Consider the following 20519-nt stretch of genomic DNA (forward strand, 5'->3'; position numbering starts at 1 on the left):
TTGTGCACAGTAATTTTTATGGATCAAGGATGAGTAAAAAGTATCAAAAAAAACCCCGTAAAACTGCCTTGGCGTGTACAAAACTCACTGTTGAATATAAAATATTTTTTAAATATTCTGCAGAACCAAATCTGCAAACTTTTTAAGTTAAAAAAAATATTAAAAGTGCCTAAAATAACATCATGCTTAACAAAAATACAGATCCTGCAAGGTGCCCTAACAAACACATCCAACCATCTCGATTTTGCGGATGGAAGCACATGGCACCACCAGCAGTCATGGCAATGCCTGGGGATCCCACTGACAGAGACACCCCCCAGCCTGGCAAGGTGGCAGCCAGGGGATGGGGGTCATGAGCACCCTCAGACAGACACAGCCACCCCCGAGGCGGTGCTGATGAAGCTGCTGGGCTGGCACAGGAACCTGCAGCTTTGCAGTGACAGGCAGGCGGTCTCACTGGTAGAGGACCTTCACACAGAAGGTCTCCTCGTTCTTGTCCTCGTGGTCATTGATGTGAATCAGGATCTCCTCTTCCCCCAGAGTCTGGCTCGGGGCAAAGCGCAGGCCAATGGTGTACACCTCCCCTCCAGCCACCTGTGGGAGAGAGAGCTGATGGAGGCAGCAGGACCTGGTGGGCAGCAGGACCCTTCATGTGCCTACCTTCCCCCAGCCAAGGTGGCTCTCATGGCCAGCACCCAGCCAGCATCGCCTGGTCTGGCCCGATGAGGGGCCTGGCAAGGAGGGAGTGTTGGCAGCAGGACATACCTCGAAGGAGTCCTCCTTGAACTGCAGCAGGTCAGGGCGGTTGGTGCACAAGAAGTAGAGCCGGGGCGAGGGGTAGGGGTTGGTGTAGGTGATGCGCTTGTTGCAGCCTTTCCCACCTCCCGCTGGCAGCGAGATCTCAAAGGCCTGTGGGGCAAGCAGGGGCTGTGGCAAGGCAGCACAGATGGCAGGGTGGGCAGCAGCAACAACGGGCACTCCCCCAAACCCACCACAGAGAAGTGCCTCCCACACACTGCCCTCCCCTCCCACACCTCACATCCACTCTGCCAGCCAGCAGAAAGAACCCACATTTGATCAAAAGAAGCAACAATTAATTACTAGTACGAAGCATAAAGGGCTGGGAGAGCAGCAGAGACTAGCCAGCTCCTTCTCATTCCCAGGAAGAGCTGTGGTGCTCAGATAACTAGATGAACTTGATGACCCTGAACAGCCCCTTCCAGCCCCAACTACTCTGATTCTCTTAACACCTCATAGCACAAGCAGCATGTGGCAGGACAATGGGACATTGGTGTAAATGCCAATCTGAACCCTTCCCAATACCAAGAGGTTCAGGAAAACATTTTTAGAAGAAACACATTAGCCAGGAAATCTAATTTTCTGTCTTTGAGGCAAGGCCTCTGCCAGCACAGCGCTAATAGAAAGCAGCATGCTGCAGGTCTAATTTCACAACTGGGAATACTTCTGAGCTGCCGCTCCTCAGCGTGGGGCTGCCTCCAAAACAGCCTAAAAGACATTCTACCAGGGGCTTCAGTGAGATTATTCAAGTACCCCAAGGGCTAAATGTGTGTTTATGATGGCAAGCACCAAAAAAAACACAGATGGAGAGAGAGGAAGAAGCAGGAGACAGCCCCAAGTTATGGGCTGAGCTGCAACCACTGATCCGGTGCCATCACTACGTTTCGCAGTAGCAAGAGGTGCCGTTACCTTGGAGATGAGAGGCTGCCTGCAGGACAGGCAGAGCAGCCAGGAGGACACCAGCTGGTGGGACTCCACATCCACCAGGTTGAGGTAGATGAACTTGCTGCCAGCCCGCCGTGGCCTCACACCAATGTAGAGGTCCTGAATGCCATTGGCAGGGAGGAGGAAGGCACCGTTCGGATCCACCTGTGGAACAACACTTGGAGGTACAGCCACCCACAGCGGCAGATCACAGCCTTGAGAAGTCCAGCTTGGAGCATCAATTAGACCCAATTGCTCTTAAAAACCTGTTCCTGTTCCATCACTATTGAATCCCATACCTCCCAGCCCCAGGAATACTCTGGGACTAATTCATGTCAGGAAGGACAAGAGCCACTTGGGAACATGCAGGGACTCCCCAGCCCAAGGGTTCCACCACACAGGCTTTGCCTGAGGAGCCTTTGCCTTTCCTTTACAGGACAGCAATGGAGTTTTTCTGCCTTTTATTATTCACATTTCCAATTACGGACGAGCGAATTCTAAAGAAATTGAGAGTCTTCAGACAGTCTCATTAACGCAGATAATTTGCCCTCCGGGGTTTCGCGCCAATGATCCTACACATGACAACTCTAATCAAAAGATAATTATCACAAACGCTTTACGGCTCTCAGTTGTTCACAGTTCCGTGTGGGTTGCCTTTTGCTTTCTGGAGGGGGTTTCTTTGGGCTGACCCAGGCCAGCCAGCCCCTCGCCCAGCACGGGGGTTACCTCCAGCTCCTGGGGGTGGGAGGTGAAGGCGCGCACCCTGCGCGGGGCCGCGGTGCCGCGCAGCAGCAGGGAGAGGCGCGTGAGCTGCCCGGCCGTGCAGGTGACGTCCAGGCGCTGCAGCGAGTGCAGGTAGAACTGCCAGATCTGGACAGGTGCTGCCAGCCAGGCGTCCCTGTGCACAGACAGACGGACAGAGCTCGCCATGCACCACGGGAGTCAACATTCCCCACGCTTTTGGGGTCCTGCTACTTACGTATAAATAGCAACAAAGAACTTCTTGATCTGCGGGCTTGGTCCTCCGGCTACCTTGAGAAAGATGTCCTGTGGCTCACCAGGCCCCTGCATAGTCAACAGAGCACTGTCTCAGCAGTTGACCAGCTAATGAACACCCCAGGGGTGTCTTCCCATTAATCAGGGAGCTACGACCAACTCCCTTACGAAAGCAGATGCTTTCGGTGCCTGGTTAAACTATGTTATTAAGTTATTATACAGTTTGGCTGAGCTCTCCCAGTATTTTTAATTACAAAAGAGGATACAAATGACTATCACATTCCAGGTCTGTATCTGTAATCAAATTTTGGCAAATTTTCCACAAGTTTTCTAACAAGCCCTAATCCAATTACTATACTAACGCATTTCTGCAACAGCAATTAGCAGCTATCCCTCGTCGCCATTTGCATGGACATGGCCAGGTTTATTTTTCCCTTCCACCTCTTCCTGCTCTGGAGCAGCCCAGGAGAGCCTCCTGCTTCAGGAGGGAGTGGGATGGTGCAGGGCTGGGCATGGAGCTTCTCTAGCATCCTTCAGCAGAGACAGGTTTTGCTATGCACCCCAAGGACACACCGTCCCCCCACCTACTGCCAACGGCTGCAGATACCCCGAGCAGCAGAAAGCCCAACAAAAGACTGCTTTTCCCCAGCATCTGAATCATCTGGTACTTGCTCAAAAGAACAAGCAAGTACAGGCTGCTGCATGATGTGATAAGGGGCAATGCTCAGCCTCCCCCGCCAAAACAACACAGCTCCTTTTAATTGGGAAGAAAAAGCAATTCCAGCTTCATTGCTGCCACTGTGTCACTGCCACAGGCTGGTACACAGGGATGCTCTGTGGTTGCACCCACATCGGCAGCTCTCTGCCAACCCAAACAATCTGCAGGAGAAGGACGTGAGGAACGGCGATGCCAAAGTGTAGCATACCAAGGATTTGGTTTCACAAATGATGTCAGGGTCGCTGCAGCGAACAAACATCTCCGGCTGCCCTCCCGGCACCCCCACTGGTGTGCCTGTGGACAAGGGACCGAGGAAATCACCTTCAGCTCTTGCTCTGCCTGTGCCTTTCCCCTGTGCTCCACGCAGCTGAACACAGAACCCCTCATGCTAGACTACCAGCAAACCACATGGGTGTGTAGGAGTAGAGAATCCAGGAAAAAGTTACAGGGAAAGATGGATGGAGAGCAAGCAAGGAGCCAGGGCCATGAAGGTGTGAGGAAGCAGCAATGTGCTCTATGGATGCTGCTGTGCCTCCAGAAAGGCTCCATGAACTATGGATGATAAGCAACAGGGAAGAGCCCAAGCCCTGCAAGGCACGCCACAGACTCACCAGGGAGGGTGTGCCAGGGAGGCAGCCGAATGGTCTTCTTCAGGAAGGTGAGCTCTGGGTGGTAGAAGCGAAAGGTCTGGTCCACCACATGGGGCTGCGGCTCCACCTTCACCCGCAGGAGTGCAATGGGCTTCCCCCTGCTCACCTGGAAGGAGACCTGTCCCGGGGGCCAGCAGGAGAGGGCTGGGATTTTCCAGTGATTCTGCTCCTCCCATGTAGCCCCTCAAGCAGCGTTTCACCTGGCTCCCTAACCTGGATGAGCTTTGTCTGCTTGGCCCCACTCTTCCCAAGGGAGTGAGTGTTCTCATTGGCACCAGTGCCCAGCCCAGCTGGCCCCTGTGAGGTGAAAGAGTGAGTTCCCTCAGGGTGCAGCATCGCTGTGGCTGCTGCTGCTCCCCATGGCTGTTCCAGCCTGCTCTGCAGTGGTAGCCACAGACAAGGGGGACACTTTGTACCGGGAACAGCTCAAAACGGGCCCGTGCCTACCTGTGCCGCAAGCACGGCAGGGTCTGCAGAGAAGGTCTGGTATTTGAAGGGGATGTGGACAGTCTCACTGGGGCGCAGGTAGACCTGAGGCTTGAGATCCTCACTGAGATGGAACATATCCTCTTCCACCGGTGTAACACTCCTGGTCAGCTCCTTGAAGTGGCGCCACTCCCTCGGGTCCAGTATGACACTGGGGCAGTGAGCAGCAGAGGGGCTGGTGAGGACTGGGAGGGTGCTGGTACCACCCTGGCACCTCCCCATGCACACAGGGAGCCCCCACCTCAGCTCAGGGTGGTCGACCTCAATTGTCACGGTGTGCTGGACGCCGTAGGGGTTCTTCAGGGCAAACTCGAAGAACTCAGCTGTCCCCAGCACAGCGTGGACAGTGCGGGTGGCTGTGATGGCCTGGCTGAGCATCTGGTAGATGCTTTCTCCCTTGATGTGATCCCGGTAGGAGTCGATGACCTGAAGGTCCCAGGCACGTTGCTTTGGCCAGCCCTGCCCAGAGGGAAGGAACCATAAGCCTGGAGACACCACAGGGGTCTGGCCCCACGCCCTCCTGCCACCAGCACCCTCATGCAGCCACACCACCGCCACATGCTGCAGACATGTGGGTGGACGTGGCCTCACTGAGGGTGACCAGGGGGCCAGGCTCACTTCTGGCCGGCGACTGCGCAGCGCGGCCTCCAGCTCATTGTCCACGTCCACCAGCCTCCGTGCCCACGCCTTCCTCATGCCTGTGGGGTGAGACCACCATGGCACCAAGGAAGGTCCCCCCAGATACTGCAGCCCCCAAGAGCCCCGCAATAGTGCAGGGCTGGAAAGGGGAGCACCAGAGGGACAGCTGACCCACAGCTGGCACTGCAGCAGCAGAGACCCTGCCCAGCTCAACCCACAAGGGGACAGGCCAAGCCCCAGCAGGACTCACCACCAGGAGTGTTCAGGGAGCACCCTCTGCCACCTGGGGTGGTGACAGTGCTGTCCGGTGCAGTGACAATGCAGGAATGGGATGGCAGCTGCTCTGGGGTCTCCTCACATGGATGACCTGCCACAAGCAGAGGCAGGAGTGAGTGGAAACCATCCATTCTCATTGTTATAAAATCTACTGCGAATTTCTACGTCCCTACAGCTCGGTTCAGCCAATTTACACAAGCAGGAGAGAATATCTAGAAATCAATTATGCCCTAAGAGCCCCACATGCTCCCCGGAGCCTGTTCTGTCACACAGTCACCTGCTCAGGGATGGAGCACATCCTGAGCCCCTCACCAACTCTTGCTTTCATTTCTGAGCTCTGCCTCCCCCTGCATGGCTACGTGCTGCTGCATCTCCCCACTCCCAAAAAGGCTGTGCCAAGTGGAGCTACACAAGGCTCTAAACCCACCAGGTATTTTCCCAGCCTACATATCCCATCCCCATCCTTTGGGAAAGGGTACCAAGCTTTACCATCCTGTTTCTAACAGTATTTTGAGTTTTTTTAAAAAAGAGGAATGGGAAAAATACCAGTCAAAGGGTAGCTGCCATCCTGGCACAGCAGCCCTTTGTTAGGGGGTGTGTTAAACCACTCCCTGGGTTGTGGATCTAAGATTCTCCTTCCCAGGAGCTTATCGGCCCTTTGCAGGCAAAGTATGGAAATGACGATTTAAGATATCTTATATGGAGCTAATCTCTCCTCTGAAGATAAGATTTTAAAACCTGGAGTCACTGCACATTTATAGGACACAGAATTAAATACATAAAATAAAAGCAGCCAGCAGGTTCTGGGAAGGATGACATCCCTGCCAGCCTGGGTCTCACTCGGGTAGAGCCCCGCACATGCTGTGTGCCCCACCCAAGCCTTTGGGCCACATGAGCAGTGGGTTCTCACCAATATTGGCCAGGCAGAGGTGGAGGCGGCCCCTCACAGCCACACGGACTCCGAGGGGCCGCAGGGCGCCGTGCCGCAGAGCCTCCCGGCCCATCACCGTCCCATCCGGCTCGTACTCGGCCGTGGCCACCTCCAGCTCGTGGTAGGTCCTGACGGCCGTCTGGCCCTGGCGCAGCAGGGGCTGGGCACAAGGCAAGCACACCAGGGTGCAACGAGTTACTGGGGAGTCTGGTCCAGAGGGGTCAAGGGGTCTCGGTATGAATGTACTGGATGTCCTGACTCTGCATGGCTTAGTGGTAGAATATTGCCAGTGTTATATGGAAGGGCAAAGAAAGTTAATGCTTTGTCATCACTTTGGAGGAATAGATAACAAATCTGTGACTGGGGGCTTGTCAAGCTGACACCAGATTTGGTTATACAGAGGGGTTGACAGCATCTCCATTACTGAACACACAAGAACAATGCAACAGCAACTTAACACAGAACCAAAGGGAAAGCTAGGCTTTTCTCTAGCACTCCACACAGGCAGGGGGCCCTTCAGCACTACCACCCATGGGAAAAGACTGTCAATCTAACCCATACCTCCAGTTTAATGGCAGCAGACCCAAAATGGAGCAGGGAATCTCCATCCCAGATGTCAATCTGGAGGCTGTGCTCAGCCAGGTACCGCAGGAACCAGCGCTGCTCCCCAAGCCGCAGGAAAGCTGGATCCACCATGTACTTCAGCTGCAAGCCTGGTGCTCCTGCAAGACACCACACTGTCACAGACACGGCTCTTGGCTTGGTGGGAAGCCTCAATGTGCACCTCACACAACTGACACTGTGTACTACTTCAAGCACTGGATGCTTTGAATGTTTTTCATGATGTGCAAACCAGCAGAAGCTTGATATTAACAGACACCAACCCATCCCTTGGGTTGGCAAGAAGCAAGCCCTCATCCACCCAGCAGAAGAGAAGCAGCCACACATGCATGATAAAGCCAGACAAAGCTTACTGGTTGGGGTCCCATCCTCATTGACACGGACAAGGAGCTGTGCTGGCACAGCCAGCCCGGTGGCCAGCACCCCCTCTGTGCTGACCAGCTGCAGCCGGGGCGTGGTGACCGGTGGGAAACGGTAGAACTGGAAGGTGAGGAAGACAGTCCTTGGCCACAGCCCCTCCACGCTGTCCTGGGCATCTCTTGAGGAGAGAGAGGGGCTTGGGTTACTTGTGGCACGGTGCTGCCACTCTGTCATGAGCTACTCATGCATTTGGCACATGCCAAGAGGCAGAAGAAGAAGAGAAGATTGGCAGCACCACAAGTATTTGGACTTTTCTGAAGACAGCGGCCATACGGTTTGCCTTAACTTCCCAAAAAGCTTTGTAATTCCAGCTGTCTCCTGCCATATGCTGTGGTGGAGGCGCCCAGCAAAGACAGCGTGTTACCTTCCCACAGCACACTGCCAGCCATGGAAAAAACAGAAGCAGGGCCGTATCCAGCCAAAGCCACCCCTTGGGTGCCAACTTTCCCAACTCCATTTGCATTTCTGGAGAAACCCTGCATTAATGAGCTCTGACATCACATTGTGGCTCATGGATCTGTCGCTGTCGAGGCAGGATGGGAATGAAGAGATTCTGACCCAGAAGGCTGTAATACTGAAACTCTGGTTTATTCAAAATACACTGCTCTTTTATACAGAGCTTCACAAGGACCAAATCCATTGGTTCTGAAGTGAAAACAACCCACCACCATTGGTGCAGAGTGCTTGACACACAGTGATAGAACTTAACTATAAACAATGTGAAAAACAAGAGAGATAAAGAATTATTTACATTCTCTCTAGCTCTTTCCCAGGCATCTGCCTGGCTAGAAACTCTCAGTTTCTTTCTTTGACTGAATCTGAGTCCCACATGGATCCAATTTTAAAATACTGGATTATGACTTAAAAGTGCCCAGGGAGGACAAAAGCAGGTGCTAAAGGAAGAGGCACCTCTGCAAGGATATCTCCTGCCCAAGCAGGGAAAAGGGTTAGGGGAATTTGGAAAGGACTCTGTCCAGAAGGCCTTTGGGATCTGCCCACACAAGACCATGAGCTGCCATCCCACCTGCCAAAAGCCAGGAACTGCAGGACTATTTCATTGCCTTGCAGAGGGTCAGCTTCCTCCAGCCGCAGGTTGAAACTGCCCAGCTCCACTGGCTCTGAGATTTCCACCGGCTCTTGGTTGCGGTCTAGGATGTCCGGAAAGCCGGCGGTGTGCAGGCGCGCCAGCGCAGCACGAGAGAGGGACACACGGGAACTGATGGAGAAATAGGGGTGAACTCCACAAACGGGGCCACGGGGACCCTGGCAGGCCAGGTGATGGGGGCACAGGAGCCTGGGGAGGGGCAGCCGAGCATCACCTGCATGCCTGCAGCCCCACAGCAGCCATGGGCAGCTGCAGCGGGGTGAAGGGCAGCGCTCGCAGCTGGTCGCTGGCACGGGGCTCTGCGTCCGGCGAGCCCAGGTCGGCCTCCAGGTGGGTGATGGCCCCATCCTGCTGCAGGATCTGGCCTGTGCCCCGTGGCGAGGCCACGAGCTGGGACACCGACAGCTGGTGAGAGAGTGGCAAGCATGAGCAGCTGCAGCCACAAGGCAGCCCCCTGAGGTAGCCCTTGTGGCAAGCTGAGCCAGCAGCCCCTCTGTGCTAAAAGAGCTCGGCCACCACATGTCCCAGTGTTGTCATTGCACCAAGAAGTGGTACATCTTGCCCACACAAGGGCTTGCACCTCCACAGCCATTTCCCTGCTGCTTGCTCCCTGGCAAGAGGAGGGATAAGCACATGCAGCAGGAAGATCAAACTGCTTAATGCGGCCTTATGAGGCATTTCATTTCATTTCATCAAAAATATTTGCGTGCATTGATTCCTGCATCAAGATATAAAACAGCATAAAGAGGGCTCTCAGTATTCACAGCTCTCCTTAAAACCTGGGAGCTCTGCACAAACAAACCATGTGTCTCTGTCAGCACATGCCCGAGGACAACAGCACCCAGCAAATCTGGGCTGTCAAAAACCAGAGCTGCCCTCACTCCTGTGGTATGAAAAGAGCACAGGGAATTTCTCTCAGCACATCACAAGCAGGAGCTGGTTTGCTGCCTGGAGGAGGTGGAGTTGAGGACACTTGGTGCCTCTTGGCTGCAGCAGACAGGAAAACAGGCAGGGGATGGGTCCAGAAGCACATCCTACATGGGGAATGCTGCTGCCCACCACCTGCACTCACTGATGCATGTGGCACTTACCCCTGGTCCTCGTGGGGAGACTGGCACTCGTCGTGGGGCTAGCACTCCTGTGGAGAGGGACAAGAGAGATGCTGTAGAGGAGCCAAAACCCCCAGGCCCCACAACTGCAGCTGCACCCACTACCACCAAACTGCTGTGTCCTCCCACCAGCCCTTTTCAATTTTAGAGTCAAAGGCAGTGCAGTGAAGCAGTTTACCATCACCCAAACACTTCTTTTGACTTATTTCCCAGTAAGACTGCTGCTTAGAGGTTAACACAACACATCTCCAGACCCATCCTTTATTCTGCTGTGAATCAGGCTAACTCTGCCACAAACAACAGCTCCCCCATCCCCTGACAGCGCCGCGGTGCCTCACGGCCACACGGCGCTGCCTAAGTGGGATGCTTAATGAGACGTGAAAGTTTTAGGATACTTAAGGTTTTCATCGCTTCTCTGTTATTTTTTGTCACTCCCTTCAACTGCTTGAGCATTTGTGCCCCAAAACGGTGGGAACTTTATCGTGTTTATATTCGGCTGCTCTCTCGCGCCAGCACAGCTGAGCTCGCTGAGCCGTGGAGCCGCGGGTCCTTCGCAGCAGAGCAGGGGCACAGATGTTCCATCTCTGCATCCACGTGATGCTTAGACCTTAATTTGCTTTCCCCCACCATTATTCCATGCTGGCTGCTGTGTAAAGGAAACCACCCCGTTTCCCTCGTGCCTAAGATATTGTTTCCTTCCAGTCAGGATGGCTTTGGCTAGCGTTAAGAAGAGGATGGACAGATCTAGCAGCAACACCAGCATCTGAGCTGACAGAAGAAGCTCTTGGCCTCCCTTGGGCCAGGCAGCAGCACGTTCCTCAACAGAGCTCTATAAAAAGTTAACCCAATAATCTCTTCAGCACCTTGGAACACAGGCTGGAGAAGCACAGCTCTGAGACCACCGCTGCACTTGCAAGCCCTCCCTGGTGCCATAAGCCTCCTGGACCTGGGAAATGACAGGGAGTTTGCCCCTGAAAATCACCTTGATGGGGATCTCCCCTCACCAGGGACACAGCCCACAGCTCAGCACACTGCCCCAATCCAGAGCACTCCAGACCACAGCTCAGCACACTCCCCCAAGCCAGAGCACTCCAGACCACCACCAGGTTGGAAGCTCAGTAGCAGCACTTGCTTCCCTCTCCCCTCACCACACCACAACTCCATCAACATCCCAGCCACCTACAACTGAAGGGCACCAGGAAATACTTTTCAAGCAGCACCAGGAAGGTACCAGTCATGATGCAGCCTGTGCTGCAGGGACCTGCACCCCACATACCCTGACACTACGAGACCCCTTCATCTCCCACTAAAGCTTTCCCCTCCAAAGCCCCTCCCAGCAGCAATCCTGGATCCTCAGGAGCAGAAACACAGGATTTGTCACAGCAAAGCTATGGTGCCACTGCCATCTTGTGGCTCCACAGCACTGGAAACAGCATGGAACAGCAACCCACTGTAACAGGCATTGCCTGGCCCGTGGGCTGACACTAAATGGATCATCAGAGAGCTGGGGAGATACGACACGCACTGAAACACTGCCTGGTGTCTGAAGCATCACCCCGAGACACCGCTGGGACCCCAGCAGGAACAGCACTGCAAAGAAAGGGGAGTTTGCTTCCCACCAACCACAAAAGAGGGATGAGAGAGAAACAAGCCAAAGAGGATTTTTAGGAGCACAGTGCATAGACACAACCTCATGCCCAAACTCAAGTCTACAGCATTTTTCCTTCCATCTCCAATAGAGCAGAGAGGTGCTGGAATCCCAAACTATAGACAGATGCACCTGTGCACGTGCACAGATGCTGTCTGCTCTTTCCCAGCCAGGCACCAACACATCCTGCACACATCAACCCAACCCAGGCTGCTGTCACACTCCCTCAGTGGTGGACAACCAGATTACTTTTCCCCAGCCTGTGACTGGACATCTCTCCTGTCCCCATGACTGGAGAGACTATGAGTCCAGAGAGAGGAGCAGCAGTACCTGCAGCAAGAATGTGCTGTTGGTGTGGCTACTGCACATGGTGACTCAGAATGGGAGCAGGCTGGGGCACTGCTGGCAGTCCCTGGGGATTTTGCACATGGCTCAGCAATACTATCACATGGGAATTTTTCAAGTTAAAAAGTAAGAGCTGAATTCAACTTGACAAAATCTTGCTTCACTCCAGTAATTCATAACTTGCTTGCTGAAACTCACTGAAGTCTTGTTTTCTCTCCCGAGCAGACACCAGTGCCACACTCTATATTTTAAATGTCAGCGATCTGGAAAACACTCACTCAGCGATGGCGTAGGAGGCTTCTTCGACTCGTCCCTGTCTTTACATAGGATCTCCGCAGCAGTTACAAGATGTTCTTCCGAATCAGTGGAAACATGGAATTGGACAGTCCCAGACTCCACGTGCTTCCCCTGAAGTTGGCAACGAAAATGCTTTCAGACAGTGTGCTACACGCAGCCTTCCTCGTGCCTCCGACAGCGGCTCCCTCGCCCTGACACCGCAGGCAAAGCTGCCCAGGGGCCAGCACACCCTTACCTGCCGGGAGCTCGGTGGGGTCCGGTAGACCAAGGCCTGGCAGGGGCCACGGCGGGCGCCACCTCGCAGGGGCAGGATGACATCCGTGTCACCGGTGCCCAGGACGGGGCTCCAGACAGCCCAGCGCACCGAGCGCATGTCGGCCGCCTCACTGCGGGCACTGCCGGACAGGGCCTGGGGTCGGGGAGCACAGTGAGCACCAGGCAGCCCCACCTCACTGCCAGGACCCAGGAATGGCTGCTGCCAGCCAGGCACTGCCTCTCATCCCCCACACCTGGCTCTGGCATCACAGAAGCCAGTGCTCTTCATCCTGTTCTGGAGACATTTCACTTTCCAGGACCTTATGCCTCTGCAACCCCTCCCTCAAGCAGCTGCACGAAGGAATACATGTTGGACCCCCATCCCAGGCAGAGGGGAAAGGTTTCCACTTACCCAGCACATCCACAGCCTCCTTCAAACCAAAGGAGGGGCACAGAAACAAGAGACAGCTCTGCCAGCACCCACCATCCCCCTCACAGCTAATTATGGCACTGAGGACAAGGGCAAGGTGATCAGCTTTGCAAGGAGCTTTGGGATTAACCAGTCTAACCCCAGGGCTGCACCACAGGGACTGGCTCCACTGCTGCCCCAGACAGCACTCCCCACAGAGCCAAAGGGATCTGCCTCTGGAACCCCAAATCTCCGTGGGACCTTGGGCTTCAGTTTTCCAATAGAGTTGGACCCAACAACAACTTCCAACAGCACAGCTCAGTGTCTCCCTTCTCAGTACAAATCCCTCTGGTCTGGCACAGGCATCCTGCTTTATAAATACCCATTTCCCTTACTTTGTCTCTGGACATCTTAACAAGAGGCATTTGTTACATTTTCAATGAACATCTTAGTGGGACAATTAAAGCCTCCTAATAAATGCTTGGCAATCGATTCAGCCAGCCAGGAGCTGATGGCTCCAACAACACCAGGTCTCTGGAGGGGATACACAGTACTCATTGAGCTGGGTTTAACCTGCAGGAAGGTTAAACTAAGATGTTAGTAAATGATCAGTAAGTAGGTAAGAATATATTGACTGCAGAGACCACCCTCAGAGATTTCTCCTGCCTTTACAGTTTGAGAACATCAGGCTGAAGCACCCAGAAAAACCTCATTATTGAGGGCAAAACCAAAAAAAATAAGAGCTGGATGGGTTAACCTCCTTTCAGCATAAATGCTAAATTCTAAAGAAAAGCCTTTTTGATATTACAAAAAAGCTGAATTTTTCCAAATTAACTTGACAGAACACTATGGGAACGCTGCAGACTACATTCCTCCATCTACATATAAACAGTGAAGAAATGCAACCAATTATTATTATTATTATTTACCAAGCCATGCAGGTTGTTTTGTGCAGTGTTGTGGAAGGCACCCAGACACTTTGCAGGGCTCTGCATTACACAGCACAGCCATGCAACGAGGAGCTACTGCAACCTGGAGGAGCAGGACGGTGAAATGGGCAGAGGAAGGAACTCCTCAGCAGGGCTCACTCCCCCAGAATGGATCTCTGCTCTTTCACAGGCACAGAGACACATGCTCAGCTCTACCTTGCCACCAGCTCTCGCTGTGCTGCAGAAGACATATTCCAGCTGGAAGCAGACCCTGAATGCCGGGTGAGGGACCATTTCACTCAGCTGGATGCGGCTCCTCAGCATTAGGGCTTGACCTGCATCCCTGTGCAGGATAGAGAAGTGGCTGTGGGAGGCATCCGAGGCAGGAGGGAAGCAGCACCAGCAGCAGAGGAGCTCCCCCTTACCTGGCTCCAGATCTGGGCACCCCCTGACAGCGACCTGGTGACAATTCTGCCTCTGGCACCAGCACAGCAACCTGCGGTGCCTGGACAAAGCGCAGGCCATTGTGGACACCGACGTGCAGCCGCCGCTCCCGAACCACCACCTCCTCGCCATCCAGCGCAGTGTTAGCCTGTGACAGGAATGTTTTCCACCTTGGGCAGCACTCCCCGTGCTGACCACAACCCAAAGAAACTCAAAAAACAGGAGCTATTCCCCCAGCAGATGATAGATATTAAATCTTTTGTCTGTATGGCAGAGTTGGTGCAAATCTGGCAAGAAAGGACCTGGCCAGAGGCTGCCACTCCAAAGAGACGGACTCGATACTCACTGCATCTCATCTCTGCATTTCCCACAGCAAAGCAAACCCAAATTCTGCTTATGAGTGTCTGGATGTTCAAAACAAAGCCCACACAGAGCACACATGTACTAATCCAATAGCGATGCAAGCTAAAGGCTTCCACAGCAAAAAAAAATTGGAGACTCCAAGAGAAACAAATGCATGAATATCACTTACCTGACACTTTTCACCCCACCCATAATTCCAGATACTAGAATTACTGTTCTACACTGTGCCTTCCTCTGCCCCAACCACATTGGCAGTACCTGGAATCATGGAATCACAGAATGGTTGGGATTGGAACTGACCTTAAGCATTAATTTGCTCCATGCCCTACCATGGGACCCTTCTACTAGAGCAGATTGCTCCAAGCCCTGTCCAACGTGGCCTTGGACACTTCCAGGGATGGGGCAGCCACAGTTTCTCCGGGCAACCTGTGCCAGGGTTTCACCACCTGCACAGCACTCTACTTACCTGAAGTAAGCGATCACTGTTCAGTAAATCCAGCAATTCCTCCTCAAACTCCTCCAGGGAAGGGTACAAGTGGATGAAAAGCCGCTCCAGATAGCAGGTGACCGTCTTCATCAGCCGGGGCTTCTGCAAGCAGTCACCTGAAAGACAAGGTGGTGGCCACAGGCTTCCCAAACAAACAGAAAGCCACCACTGTTGTACTGGGGTGCCCTGCAGTGCCAGCAGTGGCTCTGCCCACTCAGCTTCTGAGTACAGGCCTGAACACCTGCAGGGACTCAGCTGCTTTCAAGACCTTGCTCAGCTTCAGTACCAACAGTTACTACCCCAAAGCCATCAGCAGTAGGTTTTCCAGGCAGGAAGCTGAAGAATAATTCAGCTGCAGAACTCTGAGGAATTTTTTACCCTCTGAATCTTCAGCTCACGTTTTTTAATTGCAGAAGCTCGAAGGGCAGTGTGCCATAAGGAGAGATTAACAAAAGCCGAGTGGGCATGAGCTCATCCAGCCAAACCTGCCAGGCCCCAGTGATGCTGAACCCACCTCCAAGGAGTTTAAACAAGCTGCACAAACTCTTTTTAAGATTCTGCTGAACAACTGTAATTAAACCAACCATCACTTATCCCTAGAAGCTTCCTAGGAGCAAAGCAATTAACGGACAGGGAACTGACTGAGCCATTTTGACAGATTCCAGACTGAGCTCTGAGCATGAGGGCTGTGGCCCCAAGCAAGGGAGATGCTCTTGACAAGGGGAGACACTGCAGAGCTCCCACAAATCCCACCCCAGTGCCCTGCCTGCCCTGCCCACAGCCTCACAGGGACCCACTGCGTTAAAGCAGGAGCAGCACAGGCAGAGGGAAAGGGAAAGAGGCCCTACCTGTGTCTCCACGTGCTGGCAGCAAGCCAGGAACAGTCTGCAGCCCAGATATCAAAAGGTTTTCAGGAAGCAGGTGAAATATTGCCTCCAGGGGCTGGTGGGACTTCAGGCCATACTGCAGGTGGCTCTTCTCCATCACTGTCATGTATTTGTTCTCTGAAGAAAAGAAAACATCCCAAAATGACCAAAACTGGGGAGACAGCTTCAAAGCCCCAGTATTGAATGAATCTGTGAGTACATGTACTAGGAGCAAAGGAAAATCTATGTTTGCCCAGCCAGGCCATTTCCAGCTGGAAGTAAGGCACATCCACTGAGCAGCACCAGGGCACAGACCATGTCTCACATCCAGCAGACACATACAACACACATTTGGGTAAGAGAAGCCACCAAGAAGGGACCAAGATGCCACCTCTGGCTGCTGCTTACTTTCCGCAGGGTCCTGGAAGCGTGGGTGCAGTAGGGCACGTGGTGTCCCATGGTACAGCTTCAGCCTGAAAGCAAGGAACACATGTGCAGCAGTCACTAAATCCACCCTGAAGCACATCTCCATCTTCCATTACATCTCCATCTTCCACAAAGCCCCTGCTCAGCAGCAAAACCACCCAACCCACTCCTGAAAAGCCTTGTCCTTTAGGGAAGGGACAGGCATTCCTTCCAAACCCATCACTGCTTCCCCAGAGTGCAGAATTCCAGGTTTCTAAATGCTGTCTCTGTTTCTGCAGCCCCAGGACCACCCTTCCCCCCACCCCACCAAAGCAGCCGTGCATGTTGCCACCTCAATTCTTAGTGTGACCTGTCACACAGCAGCAGGGGAACCTACGCTCTGTCCTCAGTGGCCGGGTCTGTCACCTCTGATCCGCCGTGGAAGAGGGGGATGATTCCAAAGCCACAGGAAAGGTGCTGAGAGCTCCCATCCCCTTTCCCAGCCATCATTACCACTTCCACAACAGCAGCAATGCTGGGGTGGTTCAAGGAGGTGTGGAAGTAAACAACCTGGGACAGGAAAGGACAGAGATGAGCTGTTTCAGAGCTGGCAGCGGCAGATGCAGGCAGAGCAATGCCTGTTCTGCTGGGACATTCAGTGGCACAACCAGAACATCCACTAAAACTTCCAGACAGAAGCTAATGGCAAATCACTTCTGACACTGCTACGAAATCTCAGCCCTTAAGTCTCAAGCACCATATTTTTTTAAACTTTTTTTGTTGCCAGAGCAACTCACAGCCTGCAGACCCCAAATGAACAGGGCTTTGATGCCCCCCAGACCTACAGCATTAGAGGAGAAAAAAGGAGTTGGAAACCTTCCTGAAATGGGGAGAGACATAAGAGAAGCCTGGACCTAAGGGCAGGAAAGGACAGAACACAGGTTCACCTCCCCAGGACAGAATTTAACGCTAGGTTCATCCTTCTATTAAAAACTCATTACTGCAGTGTTTCAGGGAAATTGTTTACTGCAATATGGGCTGTCAAGAAGGAATAACAGAGAGAGACATTCCCACATAAACCCTGGGACATAAATCGTTATTCCATTAGCCTTTATTGCAAGGTGCTGGATTAATGACCTGACTGCTGTGCCTGCAGAGCAAGGTTCACCCTGCAAAGGCACAGGGAGCCCTGACAGGGAATGCCCTGTGCCACTGAGCTCGAGGGCCCCTCCTGACTGCACACAGCAGCTTCTGTCACTGCATTCCTCTCCCCTAGACCCTGAGGACAAAACCCACCACACAAGCAGACTCTAATCCTGTCCTCACGCCTTCCTGCTCTGGTGAGACTGGCTGGAGCAGTGACTTTCCTCCTGACCTCACCTATCACAAATCAATTCCAGCTCCACCTGAACTGTTCCTAGCAATGATCTGCTGACTTTCCTGCAGTTGAAAGATCTCAGCTCGCATGCAGATCACCAAGCCCTGCAGGTAACACAATCCAGCTACCACAGTGAGGCTGCAACACAGTCCCCCAACACCCCAAAATTCCTGCCAACTGCTCCCAACCACACGGCAAACACCCAGGAAGCCTGCAGATGCTGGGAATGTATTTGGAAAGGCAGCTCCTCCCAGCATTCAGCTGTCTCTGCAGCACTCCCTGCCCTAGTTTTAATCCATCCCTCTTCAAAACAGACCAGGCTGGGACAGTACTGAAACACTTGGGAGAAAAATGCACACATCAACGCCCCTCAATGTTGCTGTCAATGTAAAAGAAGGAAGAGCTGAGGGCTGAGCTGTGCTTCACTTCACCTGTGGCACTGAGGAAGTGCAAACAGAGATGGAAAACCTGGCTCATGCTACAGGGCAGCGGTGCCTCCCCATTCAGGGACACACTGGTTTGCTGGCATCAGCAGCGTATTGAAGGGTGGCTTTGGGATAGTTTAGTTCCCAGATAAGGAGAGAGAAGCGCTGTGCAGGAGGGTGGGCAGCTGCTCCTTCCCTTCCTTCCACTTGTGGGGAAACACTGCTCTCTGCTGCCAGCTCTGAACACAGCAGGTGGCACACAGTGGCACCAGCCTCAGAGGAACCCAGCGCCCCAGTTTCCCCAATAAACCATACATAAAGCTTCATAAATGGGCAGAGTCTGAAATGCACCCTGGGCAAAAGGCCAGGAAGCACTGGGATGGGAAAGAATTTGGTTCTGTGTTTTCCCAGACCCTTGGCAGCCCCCACCTCGTCGAACGTTGCCCTGGCCGAGCGTGGTGGGGCAGCACTGGCAGCTCGCCAGCTGCTCCTCCATGTCCTCCCGAAGAAGTGGTGGTAGGTGGCATCGAAAAGGGACAGGCGCAGCTGGTACTGGGCTCCCTGCAAGGCACAACACACCAGCTTTGGGTACAAGCCAGCTCTGCGTCCCCAAAGCTCAGAACACACTTTGGTAAGAGATATAATTCCCGTTTTCTAAGGATGCCCAAATCAGGCACATGGCCACAGACAGCTTCATGCATTGCTGCAGCACCTGCCCAAGCCAGAGGCTGACAGAGCAAAGGAAAAGTGGGAAAATTGAGCATTAAGCATAGAATTAAGAGGTAATTGATGTTAAAGTGCTATCCAGAAAATTTAATTTAAATATACTTACCTAAGCTAACAAAAAAACAAATGAAAAAATCATTAAATGCTAACTCAGATTTACAGGTAACAAGGCATGGGATTGAAAGAACTTTGCGCTTCTGGGAGATCTCCAGTTAGTTCTCCCCAAAACCAACTTGCTTCAAAAGCTGTCATGGGGAGTTCAGGCCCACACACACTGACAGGAATGCCAAAAGGGGTTTAGAAAAAAGATGGAGAGTTACTTTGTACATACACAGAAAGTGACAGAATAAGGGAGAGAGGGGGCCTAAACTAAAAGAGGAGCAATTTAGGTTTGATCTTATGGAGAAATTCTTCCTTGCTAGCATGGCGAAGCACTGGAACAGTTAATCCAGAGAAGCTGCGGCTACTCCATCCCTGGAAGCATTCAAAGTGGGTTTGAAAGGGCAACCTGGTCTAGTGGAAGCTAGCCCTTCCCACGGCAGGAGGGTGGAAGGACATGATCTGTAAGGTCCCTTCCAAGCCGAACTATGTCATGATTCGATGAAGAGTGAGACTCAGCAGAAACAGCGGGCGCAGCAGGCCATTGCCGGGGTCCCCTCGCGGGGCCGATCGCCCCTACCTGGGACAGGGCAGCGCCGTGCAGGTACTTGAGGACGCAGCGGAAGGCGGCGGAGCGCGGCGGCGGCCGGGCCCGGCGCCGCTGCGGGTGCGGCGGCAGCGGCAGGTGCTGCCGGAACACCCGGTCCCACTCGCCCATCGCCTCCCGGGGCCAGCTAGGGCGGGCGCGGGGCCGGCACACCGGGGGACGCGCGCCCTGCGGGAACACAGCCACACGGACCCGCGCAACAACCGCACGTGCGTGGGGACAGCCGCTGCCACACGACCGGCCCGCCTCGCATCCGCCGGGGGATGCACGCGGGTACAGCCAGGGCAGGGCCGGCCCGCGCGGCCCCCGCACCTCCGGGATCCCGGTGTGTGGGAGCGGGACAGGAGCCAGCTCCGTCCCTCAGCGCCCGCGCCCCCCCGCTCGCTCACCGCGCCCCGACGCCATCTTCCTGGGCCCAACCAACCGCGCGCCGGCCCGAGGGGGGGATGGACGCGCTGCCGCCGCTCGCCGCCCCGCCGTCCACCTCTCGGGCCCCATCGCCGGGGAAAAGCAGAGACAGTCACTAGTGAGACGGTTCCGGAGCGACTCTGCACCGGCGCGGGATTCGGCGGCAGCACGGAAGCGACGGCGGCAGCGGCGGCCTCCCCCTTTCAGAGCGGGTGGTCGCGCCCGGCTCAGCATCGGGTTACTAGGGCGATGGTGCCGCACCGCGCGGGGCGGGTCCTTGCGCTGGGCCCGGCCGGCTCCGCAGCCAATGGGAACGGCGCAGCGCCCTCTTCATTTGCATGCGGCGCGAGAGGCGGGCGGCGCGGCCAATGGGCGGCGGGAGGGGCGGGGCCAGGCGCGGCGGGGCGGGGCCGCCCCCACGAGGGCGGGCGGCGGAGCGGCGGGAGCGGCGGACGCGGGGCAGGTGCGGGGGCGCGGGGGGCGCGGGCCCGGGGCCGGGCGATGGATGCCGGGGGCGGTGGAACCGGGCAGGGCCACGGGCGAGGCCACGGGCAGGGCCACGGGCGAGGCCACGCCGCGGCATGCCCCTCCCGACGCTCCCTGGTGCGGAGAGAGGGGCCCTCGCCCCGCCGCCTGCTCTCGGCCCTGTGGGACCCTGGGCTGTGCGGGGACCGGGAGGGGTTGGCTGTCCCTTCGTTCCTGCAGCGAGGCGAGGCGGACACTGTGAGGCTCCGGTGGCCTGCGGCCTGTCACCG

At 54.5% G+C, this 20519-nt stretch overlaps 2 protein-coding genes across 13 annotated transcripts in view; one reads left to right on the forward strand and one right to left on the reverse strand.

The window, feature by feature from the left end:
* NPHP4 (nephrocystin 4) lies at positions 1-19781 on the reverse strand. Of its 8 annotated transcripts, XM_085558840.1 has the most exons (28): positions 19330-19781; positions 18354-18485; positions 16519-16691; positions 16125-16189; positions 15699-15854; positions 14830-14966; positions 13982-14148; positions 13773-13899; positions 12199-12372; positions 11945-12074; positions 9656-9702; positions 8779-8969; positions 8484-8675; positions 7393-7577; positions 6980-7140; positions 6398-6578; positions 5462-5578; positions 5191-5270; positions 4814-5031; positions 4534-4723; positions 4300-4383; positions 4048-4204; positions 3645-3730; positions 2702-2787; positions 2449-2620; positions 1708-1887; positions 766-909; positions 1-594 (listed from the first exon to the last, which is right to left on the reverse strand). In XM_085558840.1, exons 1-28 carry the CDS (start codon positions 19465-19467, stop codon positions 454-456), a joined length of 4011 nt encoding a protein of 1336 aa, XP_085414966.1. In that variant the 5' UTR covers positions 19468-19781; the 3' UTR covers positions 1-453. The 8 variants fall into 8 exon arrangements, 4 of the variants coding, with proteins under 4 accessions (XP_085414966.1, XP_085414964.1, XP_085414968.1 ...); XR_014949786.1 differs by lacking the exon at positions 3645-3730; XR_014949783.1 differs by having other exon boundaries at positions 4048-4101; positions 4193-4383; positions 6980-7577.
* The window catches only part of KCNAB2 (potassium voltage-gated channel subfamily A regulatory beta subunit 2), a 19279-nt gene continuing 18094 nt past the window's right edge, over positions 19335-20519 (forward strand). For 4 of the 5 annotated variants that reach the window (XM_085558848.1, XM_021534261.3, XM_085558850.1 and 1 more), the window contains exon 1: positions 20142-20227. The gene's annotated coding sequence lies outside the window, so the exon portion shown is untranslated. Of the gene's footprint in view, positions 19354-20141; positions 20228-20519 lie in introns of those variants that run through there. The other variant, XM_085558851.1, reaches the window with a different exon arrangement.

This window comes from Lonchura striata, chromosome 21 (assembly GCF_050655825.1).
Source record: "Lonchura striata isolate lonStrDom1 chromosome 21, ASM5065582v1, whole genome shotgun sequence".
Taxonomy (NCBI): Eukaryota; Metazoa; Chordata; class Aves; order Passeriformes; family Estrildidae; genus Lonchura; species Lonchura striata.

Bases quoted from the DNA above. Each gene is read 5' to 3' on its own strand.
- NPHP4 (XM_085558838.1), bottom strand. From the start codon at position 19,467: ATGGGCGAGTGGGACCGGGTGTTCCGGCAGCACCTGCCGCTGCCGCCG. The intron at 15,855-16,124 runs GTAAGCAGCAGC...TCTTTTCTTCAG, and splicing joins CTTCCAGGACCCTGCGGAAA to AGAACAAATACATGACAGTG. The intron at 8,970-9,655 runs GTAAGTGCCACA...CTCTCTCACCAG, and splicing joins TCTCCCCACGAGGACCAGGG to CTGTCGGTGTCCCAGCTCGT.